General features: G+C 44.3%; 1 protein-coding gene across 8 annotated transcripts in view; it reads right to left on the reverse strand.

Moving 5' to 3' along the window:
- Positions 1-21,331, reverse strand: part of GPCPD1 (glycerophosphocholine phosphodiesterase 1) — a 97,287-nt gene that overhangs the window by 54,925 nt on the left and 21,031 nt on the right. For all 8 annotated transcript variants that reach the window (XM_078776455.1, XM_068113504.2, XM_068113506.2 and 5 more), the window contains exons 5-9: positions 10,685-10,751; positions 10,430-10,471; positions 10,079-10,202; positions 7,821-8,016; positions 5,882-6,029 (exon numbers count right to left, since the gene is read on the reverse strand). In XM_078776455.1, coding sequence (XP_078632581.1) covers positions 5,882-6,029; positions 7,821-8,016; positions 10,079-10,202; positions 10,430-10,471; positions 10,685-10,751 — 577 coding nt within the window. The remainder of the gene's footprint in view (positions 1-5,881; positions 6,030-7,820; positions 8,017-10,078; positions 10,203-10,429; positions 10,472-10,684; positions 10,752-21,331) is intronic.

The raw sequence follows: 21,331 nt of genomic DNA on the forward strand, positions 1-21,331 counted from the left end.
GTATCTCACCCTTGACCTCTGACTTAAAAATGCAATCAATGACATCCCACGTGACAACCTCATCACGAAGGTGATCTGCCTCAGGGATATACTTATCCAATACACATATACAATACACAAGTAGCCAGTACTCATCCGCATTGCCTAATGTCTGCAGGCAATGTAGGAAACCCCTTGTCAATCATTCACACGTCAATGACACATCCATGACACACACACAATGAACGCAAATACACTTCAATAACAGACAAATTCGATTTAAATTCAGATATGAGATCGTCATGCCATTTTTTTGATTCGGTGCTCACTTTCACCGTCGCTCCCATTCCCACCGATGCAACGTATTGCGAATCATTCGTTCCCTTATACACACATACCATGTGACTGACACTTCATTCTCCATACCATACAGCATAAATTCATGCACACGGGATTGTTCTCAATCTTGTTCTCATGCACACTCATGCACGCTTTGTACAATATTGTTCTCAATATTTCAAGAACCTCTCCAATCCTTCCTACCTGTGAACTTACCTGGCCCCTTGCTGTGAGCCTATTCACCCCTCTTCAGGCTCACCTGTCCTGTTTCCTGCGCTCCACCTGCCTCAGCACTTATCCTGCCTACCAGGTTTCTCCTACCTGGTACCTGCGTTCTTCCAGTTTAATTTATCCTTCTCCAAAAATCACATAAGGTTCATATTTCCAAATATTAAAATCACCGATATCTCCCTCAAAATGCAAAACAAAACGCTTCCAACTCTGGCATCCCACAGCCCTCCTTGGAAGCATGCTCTACAATGCAGCACCACTTCCACTCAGCGCACAACATACATGTGCTCACTACAACACATCACTCCAAGCCATCTCTTGGCTCGTTATAATCCTCCCTCGCCTGCCTCGGCCACACGAATGCGTTCATGCTGTGCACAGCATGGAATATCCGCATTCCCGTCTCGCTTCCCCCCACCTCGCGGTACACCGCGAGGGCCGTTACCCCGTTGCCACGGCGACCTGCCTGCACGTCGGACGCGCGTGTTCACAGCTGGATTTCACGCGCCTCGTGCATTATAATCCTCCCTGTTACTTCTCCAGATCTAACCTCATCTCTTGTCCGGAGAGAGCTAATACCTGCTGCCTGTAGCATATTGTCAGAACTCCCTCCTTCGGGTAAAACGCACTGGATGTGCATGCCTTTAATCCTGGGACTGGACGAAGAAGGCCTTGGGAGAGGTGGGGATTCCTTAAAGGGGTTCTCCCTTCTTTTCCTAGCTTAACTTATTCTTATCCACCCACGCCGGGGTCTAGTCTTTATACCTATTACTTATCTTATCCTGAGGGCTATCCCTCCTAACCTAGGGCGCCCTCCTTGCTCGATTCATTAACCCACCAGTGCTCTGCTTCAATTTGGTTCGAGATACATGCTCAGGTACAGTCGACAGAGGCCCCACACATCCAAAAGGAAGGGAAGAGGCTTTAAATTTAGGTGTGCAAATATGCTTACCTCAGCCCAATTGTTGCCAGCGCTGGCCTTTTGCCTCTTCCCGACCTGAGGAGCGTGCCCTCCTCGACCCTGCACGCTGGATGATCCGAGTCACGGCACCAGATTGTCGGGCTACCTCTCGCACTGAAGAAGAGGCACGTTTGAAGCAGCAAGAGCGGTTTAATGAAAGATCGAGCAAACACAATTGTGGAGCACGTCCTGAAATCGCAGAGCCTTGTCACACAAGACTGTGCAAGTCCGAGCCGCACTAAAAACTCAGCAAAAGACAAGTTGTTATATAGATGAAATAACAGAAAAAACGCTGCGCTGAAGTATGACCTCAGACAAGAGAGGGCCGAGTTTGAAGACACAGATGTGTGTGAAAGTAAGATATTTCTCAAGCTCTAATTCCAAACAAGCTGGGCTTACAAGGCCCAGGGATGCATTCCCATAAACAAGATCCCTTGTGTTACATTTGGCAGTAAAACATATTGAGCCAGGCATACAAATCAAAGGAAACATATGAACTCATACTCTGCTCGAGGTTAACTGAAAGCCAAACAAGAATTAAATGACAACTATTCCCATAACTTTTCTCCCTTTGGAAGATGTTGAAAAACGTCTCCAAGGTTGGATCTGACCAAGCCGTGAAAACAACATGTTTTGCATTGAATCTAGCTTTTTTGAAGCAAGCAAAAGAAAGACAATTATATATATATTTCTCAGGTGCCCTGGGTCACGTGGCTGGGCCCCCCATGCCCTGCCCGACACACATACCTCAACAACGGCTCCCAACAGACTATCTTTCATTGACATCCAACCACTTTCAAGCTCAACCACATCATCCTCTACCCTACTCAGCCTCTCTTTTAATGCCTCCCTTACTGTCACCTCTTTCAACCTCCACACCTTCGTTCTCGGTTGGTACTTAACCTGCCGAGCTCTCCTCGCACTTTTCTCCCTTATGTCGCAGACAACCAAGTGGTGCTGTGAAACAGCCTCCTCCCCCAGGATCACCTTTGTGTCCCGGAGGTGCCCCCTATCTCGCCTACGCACCATCAGGTAGTCAACGGTTGTCGTCGACCCACCTGACGTGTATGTAACAAGCTTATTATCCTCTTTCTGGAACTGAGTATTACAAATCAACAAATAAGCTCCATCAGCAAACTCCAAAATCCTTTCACCTTCTCCATTTCTCACACCATATCCGTAACCCCCATGAACTCCCTCAAAACTGTCCATTCTCCTTCCCACATGTCCATTTAGGTCTCCTGCTTCCACAACAACTTCCTCATCTTTCACGTTTTCCATCAGCTTCTCTATCGCACACCAGAACTTGTCCTTCTCTTCATCGCTCCGACCAACATGCGGAGCATATCCCGAGATGACGTTCACCAAGAGCATGAGCATGGAAATGCAATGAGATGCAATGGAGATGGAGATGCAATGAGCATGGAGATGAGATGCAATGAGCATGGAAAAAAGAAAGAAAACCAGAGAATTGTCTGAGGAGGTCAGACACAAGATTGTAGCCAAGCATGACAATGTCAAGAATACACCAAAATAAGCTCCATCATACACCAAAATAAGTCCATCTCCAGAGATTTTGATGTTCCTGTGTCCACCGTACGCACGCAATGTTATCAGGAAGGTTAAGGCCCGTGGCACTGTAAGCCAACCTCCTTGAACGTGGTCGCAAGAGAAAACTTGACCGAAGATTGCAGCGAAGGATTGTTCGAATGGTGGAGGAGGTCAATCATGGAGGAAGTTCAGTGATGTTTTGTGGTTGCTGTGCTGCCTCTTGCACTGGGTGCCTTGAATGTGTACATGGAATCATGAAATCAGGAGATTACCAAGAAATTTTGGAACGCAATGTTCAACCCAGTGTCAGAAAGCTGGGTCTCCATCAAAGGTCATGGGTCTTGCAGCAGGGCAATGACCCCAAACACACTTCAAAAAGCACCCAGGAATGGTTCAAGACAAAACACTGGACTGTTCTGAAGTGGCCAGCAACGAGTCCAGATCTAAATCTCATTGAACATCTGTGGGGAGATCTGAAAACAGCAGTTGGGAGAAGGCACCCTTCAAATCTGGGAGAACTGGAGCAGTTTGCTCAAGAAAAGCGGGCCAAACTGCCAGTAGAGAGGTGTAGGAAGCACATTCATGGCTATAGGAAATGCTTCACTGCAGTTATTTTGTCCAAAGGCTGAGCTACCAAATATTAAGTCTAGAGTGTCAATAATTTTGTCAATGCCATTTCTTTATATTTCCTGATTTAAAAGATATATTAAGTTCTGGATGAAAAACAAAGGTTCTATAATATCAACAGGGAAATAAAGAATTGTGGAGAAAAAATACTGGGTGCCTTGTATTTATATGTATATTATATGTATACATATATGCAGTCACGTGAAAAAGTAAGTACACCCCTTGTAAAGTTTTGACTTTTTCAACATATTTCAACATACAGCTATTTGATCTTCATTTCAACAATATTGATAGATAAAGGTGATATAATATAACAAATATCATGAAACATTTACATTTTATAGTCCATTGTATAATTTAAATAAACATAAATGCAAATTTCGCATGTGGAAAAAGTAAGCAGACCCCTACATTTATCACTACTTCAAATACCTAAAATTAGAATCAGGTGCACCAGCTCAGGTGCACATGATTAGAACATCGTTAGAGAGGATCTTGGAGGTACCTGTCTTATTTAAACCTCAGACATTTAGTTTGGTTTGCTCTTTGTTGTTGAAGTGTGCGGCGTCACCATGCCTAGATCAAAAGAGCTCTCTGAGGCCTTCAGAAAAAAGGTTATAGATGCCTACGAGTCTGGGAAGGGATTTAAAAAGATCTCCAAACAATTTGAAATCAATCATTCGACTGTCCGGAAGATCATTTACAAGTGGAGAAGATTCCAAACATCTGCCAACTTGTTCAGACCAGGCTGCCCCAGCAAGATCAGCCCGAGAGCAGACCGCAATATGCTGAAAGAAGTCTCTAAGAACCCCAGAATGTCATCACGGGACCTACAGGTAGCTCTTGCCACTGTTGATGTCAAAGTGCACGAGTCTACCATTAGAAAGAGGCTGCACAAATTTGATCTACATGGGAGGTGTGCCAGGAGGAAACCTTTGCTGTCCAGAAAGAACATCAGGGCAAGTCTAAAGTTTGCCAATGAACACTTAGGCAAAGACCAGGACTTCTGGAACAATGTGCTCTGGACAGATGAGTCAAAGGTAGAGCTATTTGGCCATAGTACCAGAAGACATGTTTGGCGAAAATCAAAGACAGCATTTGACCACAAGAACCTGATACCAACTGTAAAGCATGGTGGTGGAAACATTATGGTTTGGGGCAGCTTTGCTGCATCAGGGCCTGGGCATCTCATCATCATAGAATCCACTATGAATTCTTCATTGTACCAGAGGGTGCTTGAGGATAATGTGAGGTCATCTATCGGAAAGTTGAAGCTCAACCGAAGGTGGACCTTGTAACATGATAATGGCCCTAAACATACCAGTAAATCCACCAAGGAATGGCTGAAAAGAAAGAAATGGAGGGTTCTGGAATGGCCAAGTCAAAGCCCGGATCTAAATCCCATCGAGATGTTGTGGGGGGATTTGAAACGAGCTGTGCATGCAAGAAACCCCTCAAACATCGCACAGCTGAAAGAATTCTGCATGGAGGAGTGGGCAAACATTTCTCCCAGTCAGTCAGAGACTGGTAGACAGTTATAAGAAACGCCTACTTGAGGTTGTTTCTGCCAAAGGGGGCAATACCACCTATTAGAGCCAAGGGTGTACTTACTTTTTCCACATGCGAAATTTGCATTTATGTTTATTTAAATTATACAATGGACTACAAAATGTAAATGTTTCATGATATTTGTTATATTATATCACCTTTATCTATCAATATTGTTGAAATGAAGATCAAATAGCTGTATGTTGAAATATGTTGTAAAAGTCAAAACTTTACATGGGGTGTACTTACTTTTTCACGTGACTGTATATATATAAGCAAATACAATTTCAACTTATTTTAGAGAAAATTGAGAGTTATTTGAAAAAAGTGCAAGGGTGCCAATATTTTTGGCCATGACTGTACGTACTTCTTCCATCTTCCCCCTCCCTCTTGTCACTCCAACCCACCCCCTTGTCTTCCCACACATTTTAGTTATGATTATTTTCACATACCCCTACTTCGACCAAATAATTATGAAAATAGACTGATGCAAAATGTTTTGAGAACAGAAAATGCATGGTATTGCAAATTGATAAAAAGCTCTGCATTCCCAGTCATCACTATGATCAAAATGTAACTGGTTTGTGCATGCAAAGTGCACAGATGCGAGGACACATGGAGCCGCTTCAATTGGCTAGAACATACCTTCCACCCAGCCAATAGTCTGTGAGATGTCGGGCTTCATGATGGGTAGGCAAAGCATTCCTTGGTTCTTGCCATTTTCCATGATACAAGAAGAGAGTAGTGGCATCAAACCCACATGCACTGGGGTAGAGTCATCAGCTTTCTCCTCCTGCGAAGGGAAAGAACAGTCCATTTAGTATTTTAAGAGGCCTCGTGACGATGTTATTAAACATTTCATCTGCTTTAATAATAAGAGAAACAAATGTGTGATATTAAAAACAATCAACCTGTTCAGACAAGAAGTTGCAATAAAGAAAAATTATGGGGAATAGTAAGATGGAGAGTAGGCAAGAAAAATGGGAAACAAATTTAAAATATCTACATGACAAATAACAATGATAAACTAGAATGGCACTCACTGGAGAGCATACCTCCACCTGGTTGGTCCTATCTCCCAATGGTGAAGAATCACTTTTAAAAAGTTATTTTTTATGATCAAAATGATCAAAATGAGGGGGAGGGGGAAGAAACGCGAGCGCTTACCTCCACGAGTCCACCGGCCGTCTTCGCACCTGCAATGATCAATTCAAAACCGACACAGGATTTAACTGTACAAAAATACTGGCTTTATTAAATAAATGCCGGTAACAAAATAATGCACGATGAAAACTATGATTCCTAAATCGGACGTCCCCATACAGACCCGTATACACACAAAGGGAAAAATAACTGGAAAATAAGTTTGTGTGTGGGGGGGAGGGTGGGGGGCACTTAGCTCTGAGCGGCTCTTGAACCTCGTCAGGAATCATCCCGGATCGTCACAGACCTCCACGTCCTTGCGCGGGAACCACAGGCTGCAATGCCCGCGAGCGGGAACTAGGCCTCACTGTGCAGTCCGCTTCTCTCGCCGCCGAGCGCGAAGTCAGCAGGTCGTGCCCGTTCCACTCGCCCACGCTCGTCCTTGTCGATCTTGTCCACCAACACGTGCCAAGGAAAAGAAAATACGGCCGTGCCTTCAATCGGAACCCCGTGCAAAGAGAGCACAAAAATGCGTTCGCCTTCCACCAACACCTCCAAGTCCAGCTCAAGAGGCTTTGTGTGACTGTTCTTTATGAACTCCAGATGCCGAGAGCCTTATATGTGACCGTTCGCTATGGAGGCCAGCTCGGAGAGAGAAAAGCCACGAGAAGCCAAAATGTGGGGAAGACGACCGCTCGCCACCAAACCCAGAAAACGAGAAACAAAATGTCCGCCCTCCAACTCCTTTGTACTCAAGGCTCTGACGTCATCCGATCACGTCTGCGTGTCCACTCCTATCAGCTAGTGTCATCTCATCGTTCTTGGTGTCCTGACCAATCGCTGCTCTTTGGGGCGTGGCCTTACCGGATGTCATGTAAGAGCCTGCTTGATGTGGTGATGTGGCTGCTGGCAGCGCCAGCGGTATTGTTCAATGTCTTGTTCTGGTCACTTTTATTTAGTGTCATAAATGCACGACTTCTTAGCTTGGTGTGTGTGTGTGTGCATTGTCATAAGGAACAGAGGAAAAATAACAGAGGCCATTACATACAGGGGATTAATTACCCATAATCCCTAACTAACTAACATAACCCCACCCCTCATGATGGGAACGAAGATACGCGCTTACACGACATCTGGTCTAGACGAATTTCCTACTTATGATACATGGGTTTCTTCTTCTTCATGCCAGTCAGAGCACACTACCTACGCAATTCTACCTGGACTAAGGTAATCATTGCTGACCCCATACAAACGTAACAATATAATGGTGTGGGGAAGAAGATTCCTAAATTGCACAGTCTTTAGAGAAGGAATATTTTACCATTAACTTCTCCTCCCTCCCCACACCCACTGCACATCCTTCCCCACTTCTTTTTACCCAGAACAACGATCATAATCCATAAAGTTCAAAATAATTTAAAATTCATAACAAAACTCAAACCTCAAAGTCCAAAACAAGCTGCAGGTTGCACAGATTGAGGGATACAATTGTGTACTCCAACCATGACTCCGGGTTGAGAAGCCAGCCATTCAATAGTTGTTTGAGAGGATGATAAAAGTCATTTCTGCTGAAGGCTGACATTGACACCTTGACCGATGGACTATCATCCTTCAATCCAATGACAGAGAGCTTTACCCTGCGTGGCATGGGTGTAAGGAGATCTTCAGCAGGTTGTACATTTAAATATGGTACAAACCTCCAATGCAGGCACACATATACACAAGAACAAAGCATGCACGAATGAATGAATGAATAAACATTAATAAACAATTAAATAAATAAATAACATAAAAGTTATGGTTTTTCTCATTTCATCTCCCATTTAATCTACCATCTACATTGATTTGTCTTACATCCCATTGTTAAAAAGTATGTTTTGCCAAATCAATCTTCATTGTTATGATTTAAAAATGAGTCAGAGTACAATTTAAAGAAAGAAAGAAAAAAAGAAAGAAAAAAAAATCGCATTAATGTCCAAAGGAAGTGGTTCAGTTTGGAATTTTTTATATGAAATAGCCAAAGCATAGAAACGAAAGAAAACCATTAGAATTACCCTTTAGAACCCTTTAGGAATACCCCTTAGAATCCACTAGAATTACCCTTTAGAACCTCCTAGAATTACCCTTTAGAAGCCCCTAGAATTACCCTTTAGATCCCTTGAGCATTACCCTTTATAACCCTCTAGAATTACCCTTTAGAACCTCCTAGAATTACCCTTTAGAACCTCCTAGAATTACCCTTTAGATCCCTTGAGCCTTACCCTTTAGAACCCCCTAGAATTACCCTTTAGAACCCTCTAGAATTACCCTTTAGAACCCTCTAGAATTACCCTTTAGAACCCCCTAGAATTACCCTTTAGAACCCCCATAGAATTACCCTTTAGAAGCCCCTAGAATTACCCTTTAGATCCCTTGAGCATTACCCTTTATAACCCTCTAGAATTACCCTTTAGAACCTCCTAGAATTACCCTTTAGAACCTCCTAGAATTACCCTTTAGATCCCTTGAGCCTTACCCTTTAGAACCCCCTAGAATTACCCTTTAGAACCCTCTAGAATTACCCTTTAGAACCCTCTAGAATTACCCTTTAGAACCCCCTAGAATTACCCTTTAGAACCCCCCTAGAATTACCCTTTAGAACCTCCTAGAATTACCCTTTAGATCCCTCGAGCATTACCCTTTAGAACCCCCTAGAATTACCCTTTAGAACCCCCTAGAATTACTCTTTAGATCCCTCGAGCATTACCATTTAGAACCCATTAGAATTACCCTTTGGAATCCATATCAACATGGTGGGTTAGAAAAGTTCTTCTGCTTCATTTTTGACGGATGGGCGGACATAGCCAAATACTGAAGCGGCTTCACGGTGTAAAAATACATCATGCGGATTCAGCCTAAGACATCTCCAGAGTATTGAATTATTATGCTCTGCCTGGAGGCAGGATTAAAGAGAGCGACTTGCGAAGCGGAGGGCGTGAGAGGGAGTCGAGGGTCAAGGGGGGCTAGATTAATACGTGGGGGCGGGTGTGAGCGAGATGAGCGGGAGGCAGTGGCAAGAGAGAGAAGTGGGGACGGGGGCAGGTGAGAGAGCGAGTCAAAAGGGAGGGAGGTCAGGGCGAAATGAGCGGGGGGAGGAGAGAGCGAGAAAAGGAGGGGTTGAAAACGAGACGAGGAGGGGTTGAGAGCATGACGAGGAGGGGTGGAGAGCAAGATGAGGAGGGGTTGAGAGCAAGATGAGGAGGGGTTGAGAGCAAGTTGAGGAGGGTTGAGAGAGAGAGACGAGGAGGGGTTGAGAGCGAGACGAGGAGAGGTTGAGAGCAAGACAAGGAGGGGTTGAGAGCAAGACAAGGAGGGGTTGAGAGCGAGACGAGGAGACGTTGAGAGCAAGACGAGGAGAGGTTGAGAGCGAGACGAGGAGGGGTTGAGAGCGAGACGAGGAGAGGTTGAGAGCAAGACAAGGAGGGGTTGAGAGCGAGACGAGGAGAGGTTGAGAGCAAGACGAGGAGGGGTTGAGAGCGAGACGAGGAGACGTTGAGAGCAAGACGAGGAGGGGCGGTCTCGATTCTCTAAAATATCATTTAATGACTAACCGAAAAAAAAGAGCCAAAAAAAAAAAAAAGGCCTTTGAATTGACACAGGCAAATGCTTTTTTATGTATATAAATGAAGAACAATTTGACCAGAGATTTGATCTTAGTACCTGAGATTTGAGGTTTCAATATTTTGGTTGTTCATCATTACTGAAGGTTTGGCTGAGCTGTGCAGCATCAATCTCAGCTCCGTTTCACTTGTCAACCAGCCAGTATCGAGCACCTTCTTCCCATCTGAAGAACAAGAACCAACCACCACGTCACAAAATTTCACTTATAGAAAATCTCCCCCCTCACACCCCACCACCCTAAAACAAAAGATGAATGTAGACAATGGGAAGCTTAATTAAAACAAGTATTCTAATTAAACAGTAGAGTGCAAATTAATTAAAGGCTGTCAATTAATGGTGAACAAAAGTCTTTACAATAGTTAATGGAGCACAAGTAAGTAGTGGACTCACCCACAACTCCAAAATCTCCTCCAGAGGCAGTGCACGCAAATCCTTAAACATCGGAAGAAGGACAATTAAGAATTTCATGCTGCTCTTAAAATGCAAAAATGTAAAGAGAAAACAGGAATAAAGGTTGGGCCGGATCCTGTGATGGCAGAAGCCAAAGCCCCTAAAACATGATGTCGAGGAGGGAGTGAAGTGAGATGGTTTTATATGATCATGACAAAAATAAGCAAAGAAAGCTATGATGGAATCGCAGCATACCATAAGGTGTGACACTTCGAGGTGAGCACCCACTCTCCCATTGGTTGATAATGCACTGCTGTGTTTCCTGCATTGACAACAACAACAATATACAATTAATCCTGCTATCAAGTTTCATTGAGATTGGATAAGTAACGACCGAACGTATCACGGACAGACAGACAGACAGACACCAAATTGCGTATTTTAGCATGATGAATCTTTATTTTGGACAAACAAGTATATCTAAATATCTATAAAGCTCAGTTGACGTTTTGCTCCACCAAATAACAGCGAAACGGAGTTGAGTAAAAGGGTGAAATTCTACAGATGCTGTGATAAATAACTACCTCTGTCGGTTTGAAAGAAAATAGACGTCTGGATCAATTTTTGAATTAAATTTAAATCCAGATATATATATCCTAACAATATATATATATATATATATATGTATATATATATATATATATATATATATATATATATATATATATATATATATATATATATATATATATATATCCCTAACAATATATATATATATATATATCCCTAACAATATATATATATACACAACTCGCGTTTTATTTATATATATATATATATATATATATATATATATATATATATATATATATATATATATATATATATGTGGGGGTTCAGAACCCCCCCCCCCCCCCCCCCCACCTCCCCCCTTTGGTTCTATTATCGTTTGACCTATTACCAAGTATAAACAAGAAAATGTTCTGTTTTTGATTGATTTCTGTATACTCATAATACTTTCATGTTCTTTGGAAACCTGTTATCCCAGTATTAGGCTAAAGATGTTGCTCAATTACCAAAAATAACTAATTTGTATGTGTTGCTTTGTAAACCTTATCCATTATATTTCCTGTTAAAGAATTAAGTTACTGTGATGGCATGTTCTCTTACTGTCGAAATATTCCTTTGGAAACTTGTTATAAAAAGTTATATGCTTTGTAAATCCAGACCCTGATGATATAATCCCTCTGTGAAGACCAACCTATCTTTCCCAGTCCCCCTTAAAGGACTGCGTTATATCACTTTCATGTTTGACATTTTTACGACTTGCTGAACTCCCCCAAAAATCAGGTTTCTAGAAAGTAGTCAACATGTTGTTTGACCCTTTAATGACCTTGGAGACCACTCTGTCTTTCCTTTGTCTCGAGAGCTAAAACCACACCCCAATATTCCCTTTATAAAATGAAAGGCTTGACCGAATTATTTTAGAGCATCTTGTTGGAGCGTTGGTCATTTTGTGGGCTTCGGTCCGACGTGTTTTGCTCTCCACCAAGCTTGTGTGTTTGACGAATCAAATAAATATTTCAGTTGTTCTTTCTCTCTCTCTCATGAGTCTTGAGTCCTAAGTCACGGATCCATCAAATGGCGAGCCAGGCAGGAGTCAGCTCCGGCAGACTCGGGACGCGGCTCCAGGCGCGAGTGAGTGGGAAAAAACACCAGCTGGTTTGATCGGTCTGGGTGAGGTGAGCCTTGGGTTTATTTTGTTATAGACTGGGATGTTAGGCTAAATTGGAACTCACTCTGTCGCTCGATGCCGTTTCCCGTTCCCTGCTTCGAGCCTGATCCTCGAACAAAATTTAAGAACGAGCCGTTTTTGGGCTCCAGAACAACTGAGCTGTTTATAGGATTCGTCAGGGTAACGTTACGGGACGGGAGTAAAGGTGCCCCAGCAGGGGGGCACGAGGTAAGGAATAAATTGGTTTCGTAAAGTAAGGTTAGAAGCGTCATAAGGACGCCGGCAAAAAGTAAGGTACGGTTAGCATATAAAGGGAGCTATATGCGCTTATGCGGGAGAGATCTCTGATTAGGCGGCTATATGCGGGAGAGATCTCTCGGGAATAAGGAGTAAGGTTACCTGGCGGTTAGCTGGACAGGTAAGATACGGTTAGCACACAGAAAGTTGAGATGAGGTGGTCGAACCTCTTCAGGAGTTGTTAGAGAGCTGAGATGAGGTGGGCGTACCTCTGGAGTTAGGCTAGAGGGCTGTGAGGCGGGCGAGCCTCTCGGCTCTCGATGGCCTGAGGAAGCAGGCAAACTAATTGCATGTGCAGGATGAGGCGATTAAGGAAATAAGATAGGTAAGCGAGCCAGGGAGCGACCAATGTCGCTCGTTGAAGATCAAGACCCGTGGAGGGGTTAGGTAGATCAAACCCCTACCCCCCCAAGCCCTAAGCTCTGTCCCGGGGCTTCAGGCAACACCCCCTGCGCAGCGAGCCCCCCCTGCCCCCCTTCCCCTACTTCACCCTTCTCACCCCTTTCCTCCCCTTGTCCCAAAAATCCCCTTTTCCTCTGAATGAAATGAGACGTATACGAATGAATGGGAATTGCTGCACAAGATGCTCTGAAATTGATGGGTGTGCATGAATCCGCGTGTGCTGTAATGTACGCGGTTAGTGTCAAGTTGGTCGGATATAAGGAAACGCATGAAATGCGAGCCGGTTTGACAGTCACGTGGTATGAGGAACATGAACGAATGTGGATTTTGATGACCACTTGATGTGCAACACCACTGTGTGGGCTTCGAATCATTGTGATTGGCCGCTTGCGGTGCGGGAATCCAGACCGGGATTGCCGATTCTGGCATCCATCCGAGGGTCCTGGTGATGTTCGGTAATTGACGTGTGTATTTTTATTTGTTTGGGACGAGAGGCGAACGGATGGTCTGGCGGTTCTTTTATGGTGTGCGAGCGGGCACATTGAAGTGTGTGAGGGGAGATTCAGTCGGCTTGGGGTTGGTGTAGACCTGGGTGTTCGTGAGAGGCCGCTGGTAAGGTGTGCGACAGGTACAGGGTGTGACAGGAGAAGATGCAATCAACGATTACATTGTGTATTAGAGACTCGTGTATTGGTATATCCCTGAGGCAGCTCACCTTTAGGATGATGTTATGTCACGTTTTGATGATGATGATGATGATGTCATGTGCATTTTGGGTCAGAGAGGTCAAGAGTCAGAGATCCTGTTTTTTGCGATGATTACGAGCTAGGGATGAGTTAATGACCAGCTGATTGACAGCTAATTATATTGACAGCTCAATGTTTTGACAGCGGACTGTTATGACAGCTGTCAAACTCGTTTGAAAAGACTCACGTCCCACCTCGCAGTGAACGCGAATAGAGCGGCATGCAGGCTGGTTGCCGCGGCAACGGCCCTCGCAGGAAACCGCGAGGCGGGAGTTGGGATTTGTGTGGAAGCACACATTGGGATTTGTGTGGAAGCACGAAAGTGCGCACGAACCAAAAAAAAACAAAAAAAAAACGTCATGACGTCACTGCGTTGAAATTGGTTGCGCCAGGTCGATCGGCGACCTCATAATTGAATTTAAATCGGATTTTTGTCATGTGCATTTGACGTGTGCATTGTCGATTTTAGCGTCTATTCGAGGGTACGAGCCTGTGGGTTTCTACCGTGCGGCTCCGTGGAGGTGCATGGAAGCTTGGGCATAGAGTCATTGTGCATGGAGACTGGAGCCGAGCGAGCCGCGAGTCACGTGTGCGCTGTATGGGGGGCTCTCGGTTTTGGGCAGTTGTTGTTGTAGTTGTTGTTGGATTGGATGGGAAATAAGAGTAGGGGTTTTGAGTTTGTTGAATTGGGTTCGGAGCATGGGATATGCTCAGAGCCTGCGATAACTTGCCTACTCCCAAGAGGAGTGTCGGTGAGCCAGGGAGACGTTCATGTGTGTTTTGTGCGGTGTGCTGGACGCCATGTCAGAATGGTGGGCGCCTGCGACATGCCATGCATTGTCATAAGGAATACGTTGTTTAAGATGGAATTATAAGGGGGACTGGAAAAGAATAAACGTAATGTAACGCGAGGTATATGAAATGAGACGTTTGGCGTGGTCGGATGCAGGATTTTAGGGGAATAATGAATTTCCGGTTCCAACAGGAAGTCTTGTTCATGCAGTAAACGAGGTACAGTGTGAATGATGAGATTCAGAGAGATCTCTGAATGAGGTTGTCTAGAGCGGATGAAATAGAGAATAGCAGTTGCAAGATCAAGGTATGGATGTGATGCAGAATGGCAGCTGGACGATGCATTTGTGTTGATTGATGCGCCGGATGAAGACCTTTGGCTCTGCATTCGAGCCATGGTGGTAAGATTTAGTTATGAAAATGCATGTGGTTCTAAGGGCAGATAATGTGGGACAAGCTGCCTCACGGGCGGTGCAGGGAGAGTATTGGAAATTCAACAAGATTCTGTGTTCAATAATTTGAGCAGAAATGTCGCGTTTTCAACCGAACGCTCATTCGAGGAAGGAGGAATGCGAGGTTTTAACTATCGGTTTGATGTGGTTCACGCCGGACGAATGATGGTGTTTCGTTTTGTGGATGGGGTGCGTAATGCATCTTGGGAATGCGTCGGGGGCGAAGAGACAGGGAGAGTAGTGATGGTGACACGGAGTACGAGTTGGTTGTGGCAGGTGCGAGAGGATGCACACCTGGAATGAAAGAATGCACGCTTGAGTTGGTAGTAGAGCACGTGATTGGGTGTGCGGAGGAGTTGTCACAGAGGAGTGGGCGCGAGGAGATGTGTTGAGGAATGTGCCGAGCGAGCACACGTGCGAAAGGTGTGCACCAGGTAGGGAGGGTGCTGTGGTCAGGTGTGTAACGAAGCTTGGGAGCGGAATGTGTGTACCTGGGAGGATATTGTTCCAGGCACGGAGATGGTAGAGCACGCCTCCCAAGAGAGGCTGTGGGATTTTGGCGGGAGTTCTTGCAGAGGCAAGATGCACCTTTCTTCGTTTGAAATTTGACCTTTTTTTGAAGTTCATTTGACCTATGTTTGAGAATGATTTGAGATCATGGGAATGATTTGGAATGGGAATGAGGTCAGAGTGAATTCGCTAGCCTTGAAAGGGCGACAGGCTGAGTCAATCTATTGGGTGTTAGTTCAACGAATTGATATAGAAGTTAAATCGGAAAAAGGAACAATATATTGTTGGTTAAAACTGAAATTGTGGACGTAATTTGTGGATAGAAGAATATCGGTTTCTGAAATTTGTAAGTTGTTGTGGTGGACGTCTTAATAGGTGATGTCCTTTGTTGGGGCTTGTGATATGCCTCTGTTATCTGTCTGACTGTCTGTGAGTTACAGTGTGTCTGGAGAGGAGGTCAGTCAGGTAGGATGGGGCCAGGTTATGGAGGACTTTGTAGGTCAAGAGGAGGATTTTGTACTGGATTCTCTGGGGAATGAGGAGCCAGTTTCAGTTATAATGACGGGGGTGATGTGGTCACGGGTCCGGGAATGGGTGAGTAGACGGGCAGCGGAGTTCTGACCGCATTGGATTATTGAGGTTTGGTGATTATTGATGATTATCGAGGGTGAACCATAGAGAAGGCTGTCTTTGTGATATGTTTGGTGTATTCGTCGAAGGAGAGGGTTTGGTCAAAGATGGTGTCAAGATTCCGGTTGTGAGTGGATGTGGATACTGGGAAACCGTCGATGTTGGGGGCAAAGTTATGGGTGGATTTGGTAAGCGGTTTTGGGTAAATGAAGATTATTTCAGATTTATCATAGTTAAGTTTGAGGAAGTTGATTTGAAGCCAGGATTTTATTTCAGTAATGCAGTTTGTCAGGAGATGGCGGAGGAGCTCAATTTGGTGGAGATGAAAGCTGGATGTCATCGGTGAAGCAGTGGAATTGGAGACCATGGTGCATTGGTCATGGTGCACAACGGATTAAGTGACCGAGGGGGGATAGGTACAGGATGAAGAGGAGGGGGCCAAGAACTGAACCTTGAGGGGGAGCGACTTGTGGTGATTAAGTTGTTGTAGATGTTGTCAATTTTGCTTTGGAAGAATGAAAGGAAGGAGATGCAGTTTTCTACTGTGAATGACTGGGTGGTGGTATCCAGGGCGCTGAGGAGTTTGTTCGTAGTTGTATTTGAGGTTGTTTGTTCACGTTGTAGGGTTTGTTTATTTGTTTGTTTATTTAGTTTGTTTATTGTAGAGAAGAGTGCTTTTGGGTTTTCCGGAGCCAGAGTGGATAATTTGAGAGTAGCAGGCGGAGCGGAAGGGGGCATCTTTGTAGTGCTGTAGGTGGTCCTTGTAGGCTTGGGAGTGAACTGATTTGGGTTTTTTATAGGCGCAAGCTGGTCCAGGCAGGATGAGGAGGATGGTGTGATTGATTGTGTCAAAGGCGGCGTTGAGGTCGAGGAGGATGAGAATGTTGAGGTTGCCGGCGTCAGAGGAGAGAGAAGGTCATTGGTGATTTTGAGGAGAGCAGTTTCAGTGCTGTGGTTGAGGCGGAATTCGGGTTGGAATGTTTCATACAGGTTATTGGCAGAGAGGTGATGTTTGAGTTGTGGCCACAGAGCATTCCAAAACTTTGACAGAAAGGGTAGGTTGGAGATGGGTCTGAAGTTATTTAGGGAGACAGGGTTTAGTCCAGGTTTTTTCCAGAATGGGAGTGAAGTTTCACGAGGTTTTGGGAAATCGGTATGTGAAGCTGGATTAAGTTTGAGTGGTTATTACATATGCTCTGGGTCCATGTGGTTAATGTGATGTGACTTTTAAAAAATGAATTGGAATCGCTGTAAACAGTGTAGAGGGGAAAAAGAGATAGACAGGGACAATGGGCTGCTTGGTGAGCCATGGATATTGGCATTGGATATTGGCATTGGATTGGTGGATATTGGTGGATATTTTGAGTAAGTTTCAACGGGGACTGGACATATGAGACGGGGACGGTAAGACATATGAGAACTATTGTATTATCTTTATTTTATTTTTATTTTTCTATTTTATTATTCTATTTTTATTTTCAATATTTATTTCCACTATTTTTATAAATAGACCAGGTTATTTTTATTATTTGTTTATTTACGAAAATAAATAAACAAGAAAACGTCATGCATAGCACGATACTTGCAAAATACGCCCTCCCCCAAAAGTTTTCAATGTGACATGATGGCCTATGGTGACCTCAAAAATACTTGGTGGTTGAATTCAGTGACCAGATATGCAAGTCCTCTTCAAATTTCATGTCAATTGGATGAAAATTGAGGATTTTAGAAATTTGGCCTATGTTGACCTTTTGGCCTATGTTGACCTCTAAGATACTTGGTGGTTGAATTCACTGACCAGATATGTAAGTCCTCTTCAAATTTCAAGTCAATTGGATGAAAATTGAGGATTTTAGAAATTTGGCCTATGTTGACCTTTTGACCTATGTTCACCTAAAATATAATTTGTGGTTGAATTCAGTGACGAGATATGCAAGTCCTTTTCAAATTTCAAGTCAATTGGATGAAAATTGAGGATTTTAGAAATTTGGCCTATGTTGACCATTTGGCCTATGTGGACCTCAAGAATACTTGGTGGTTGAATTCAATGCAAGTCCTCTCCAAATTTCAAGTCAATTGGATGAAAATTGAGGATTTTAGAAATTTGGCCTATGTTGACCATTTGGCCTATGTTGACCTCAAAAATTCTTGGTGGTTGAATTCAATGACCAGATATGCAAGTGGTCTTCAAATTTCAAGTCAATCGGATGAAAATTGAGGATTTTAGAAATTTAGCAAAGTTGGTGACCTTTGGCCTATGTTGACCTTTTGACCTATTGACCCCAAAAACAATAGGCTTCTGGCATTTGACCAACTCTACCACTTGGTGAAGTTTGGTGAAGATCGGTTGAAAATTGTGACCTGTAGGCCGGTGACAAACAAACAAACAAACAAACAGACAGACAGAGTCACAAACACAACCGACCAATATACTTGTTAAATCTTCGATTTTGCAAGTAATAATAGGGGGAGGTTAATGGTGGTGTGTTGGTGGAAAAAGTCGTTGTCATTGAAAGTCGAGTTGAAACAATTTGTATGGGATTTATATTGTAGATATTGGACAGCGATTGGGCCAGAGGCTGAAACAACCTTGTAGGGAATTCTTGTAGGGAATTTGGAAAACGCGAGGTGTCCTCACATCCGCGGGTTCGGTGATAAAGAATTTGGAAGAATTTGGAGAGATAAAAAGATAAAGAGATAAAGAATTTGGAGGCCACCAAAGGGTGGACACTGACGTTGCTCGGGGCAACGCAAGGGCGGAGGGTGCTGCATGGTGGAGCATGCCCCCCCAAGAAGGGCTGTGAATGACAACGGGTGAGCTCGGGTGCCGGTGCACCTGTGGTGACCTAGGGTGGTCTGGGACGAATGTTTTACTGGAAGGTGGTGTGATGTGGGATGTCGATCACAACCGGACGATGTTGTTCGTGGAGGAGGTCTTGTGTTGGGGTTGGGACGTGTTGCTGGGGATCTGGGTGGCTGGCACCCCGTGTGGTTGGGGGTTGCAGGTTCACAGAAGGAGGTTGGAATCCAGTGTTATGTTCGGAGCACGCAAGGCTGAGCAGGATGGATTGCCATTGGGACGTGTTCTCAAATGATTTTATCAAAATGATGGCTCCTGAGTAAGGGGAGGGAGCAGGGAAAAATATTCACTGTAACAGGTGTTGTTAAACTGTTTGTCTGCATGAGGATGGCAGAGTTGGCCTTCGAGACTCATGTGAGTCGTGTCTGGAGGCAAGGTTCGGGAGGGAGTGTGAAGAAGGAAGGACAAAGGGTTGTAAAAAGTTGATGGTAAGGCAGGGTATAAGGGAAAGTGGTTGTGAAATGCTGTCTTAATGATAAGGAAGTGTTGGTGGTTGGCCTGCACTGGGAAGTGTGACAATGAATGGAAAGTTGTGGCTTTTATTTGACAAAATGGTGCTAGGTTGCCACAACACAGGTTGGGGCTGGTGCAGATGGGATCACGGCTCTGCAGACCAGGTGAGCAGAACTCCACCAGGTACGCTGGAATCACATCAGTTGAATTATTCCTCGGAAAGGAAGGTATTTTCGGAAATTGGTGAAAGTAAAAATAACATTTGAATTTCCAGACATGACGCAGGAAATGCAGCTATAAATAGAGATGAGGTAACTAAATGCCAATTGGTGGGCAGGGGGGCTAGGAATACTAATCGAGGATTTAGTCCTTGCATGTGTGAGTAAATGTTCCACAGGATGGACCCAAATGAACCTCCGGCTGTCGACGTGACTGCGGACCCTGGAACGACGACCCGAACGAGTCACTGAGCAGCAATGATGAGATCTCCGCGTCTGAAGAATGTTCCATTTTAATGTTGCCAATACGATTTTGAAAATGATTTTGATTACACTGAAAAATTGAATTTGGATCCGGATGTGGACTTGCTTTTCACGGACCCAGTCTAGTAATTCTCTTGTCACTTATGTCTCACGAGCTCACAGCAGTTCAACCCTTGCTGTCCCAGCCCTGAATTTTGACTCGGCTCCGGACCCAGATGCATCGCTGGGCCCGCCTGCCAGGAAACCGATTATCCTGGATCCCAACATGTCGCATGCAGACGCAAACGACTACTTAAAGGAAGTTTCTCTCTTTTTCATGGAATGTAAGGCTCTGACTGCTGGTCTTCCAGGCTGCAGGTCTAAGCCACTTGATACTAATGTTGATATGTACTCCCCGGCAGAACGACGGCACATTAACGGCCTCATGAACATGAATATCGACTGAGCGCCAAGATCGACAAGAACTGCGCCTGCAGAAGCTTGGGCGAGCTCCAGCTAGGGAGGGGTCTCGGTTGCACCTTCGAGGCCAAAGGGTGAGCCGGGAGATCCTCTCGGGTGTGGACCCCTGTGGAAGCAGACGATTTCGTTGCGGGTCCAACGAGCTATTGGATATTCATGTCTCTGTGGCCAGCACACTTAACACACGCACCCACACACACACGAATCGTCCTGCTGGGTGCTATGCGAGGTGCTTTGGGTGCGGGGCATGCCCACTGGGCCGCATTCGCGTGGTATTTTCATTGACTGTCTCCCTACCTTGATTTAATAAAGGCCCTTTTTTTGGCTCGTAGATAGCGTTTTATCTTTGATCCAAGAGGACGGTATGTGGGGGTTCAGACCCCCCCCCCCCCCCCACCTCCCCCGTTGTGTTCTATTATCGTTTTACCTATTACCAAGTATAAACCAGAAAATGTTCTGTTTTTGATTGATTTCTGTATACTCATAATACTTTCATGTTCTTTGGAAACCTGTTATCCCAGTATTAGGCTAAAGATGTTGCTCAATTACCAAAAATAACTAATTTGTATGTGTTGCTTTGTAAACCTTATCCATTATATTTCTTGTTAAAGAATTAAGTTACTGTGATGGCATGTTCTCTTACTGTCGAAATATTCCTTTGGAAACTTGTTATAAAAAGTTATATGCTTTGTAAATCCAGACCCTGATGATATAATCCCTCTGTGAAGACCAACCTATCTTTCCCAGTCCCCCTTAAAGGACTGCGTTATATCACTTTCATGTTTGACATTTTTACGACTTGCTGAACTCCCCCAAAAATCAGGTTTCTAGAAAGTAGTCAACATGTTGTTCGACCCTTTAATGACCTTGGAGACCACTCTGTCTTTCCTTTGTCTCAAGAGCTAAAACCACACCCCAATATTCCCTTTATAAAATGAAAGGCTTGACCGAATTATTTTAGAGCATCTTGTTGGAGCGAGCGTTGGTCATTTTGTGGGCTTCGGTCCGACGTGTTTTGCTCTCCACCAAGCTTATGTGTTTGACGAATCAAATAAATATTTCAGTTGTTCTTTCTCTCTCTCTC

Source organism: Myxine glutinosa, chromosome 4 (assembly GCF_964187855.1).
Source record: "Myxine glutinosa chromosome 4, kmMyxGlut1.1, whole genome shotgun sequence".
Classification (NCBI taxonomy): Eukaryota; Metazoa; Chordata; class Myxini; order Myxiniformes; family Myxinidae; genus Myxine; species Myxine glutinosa.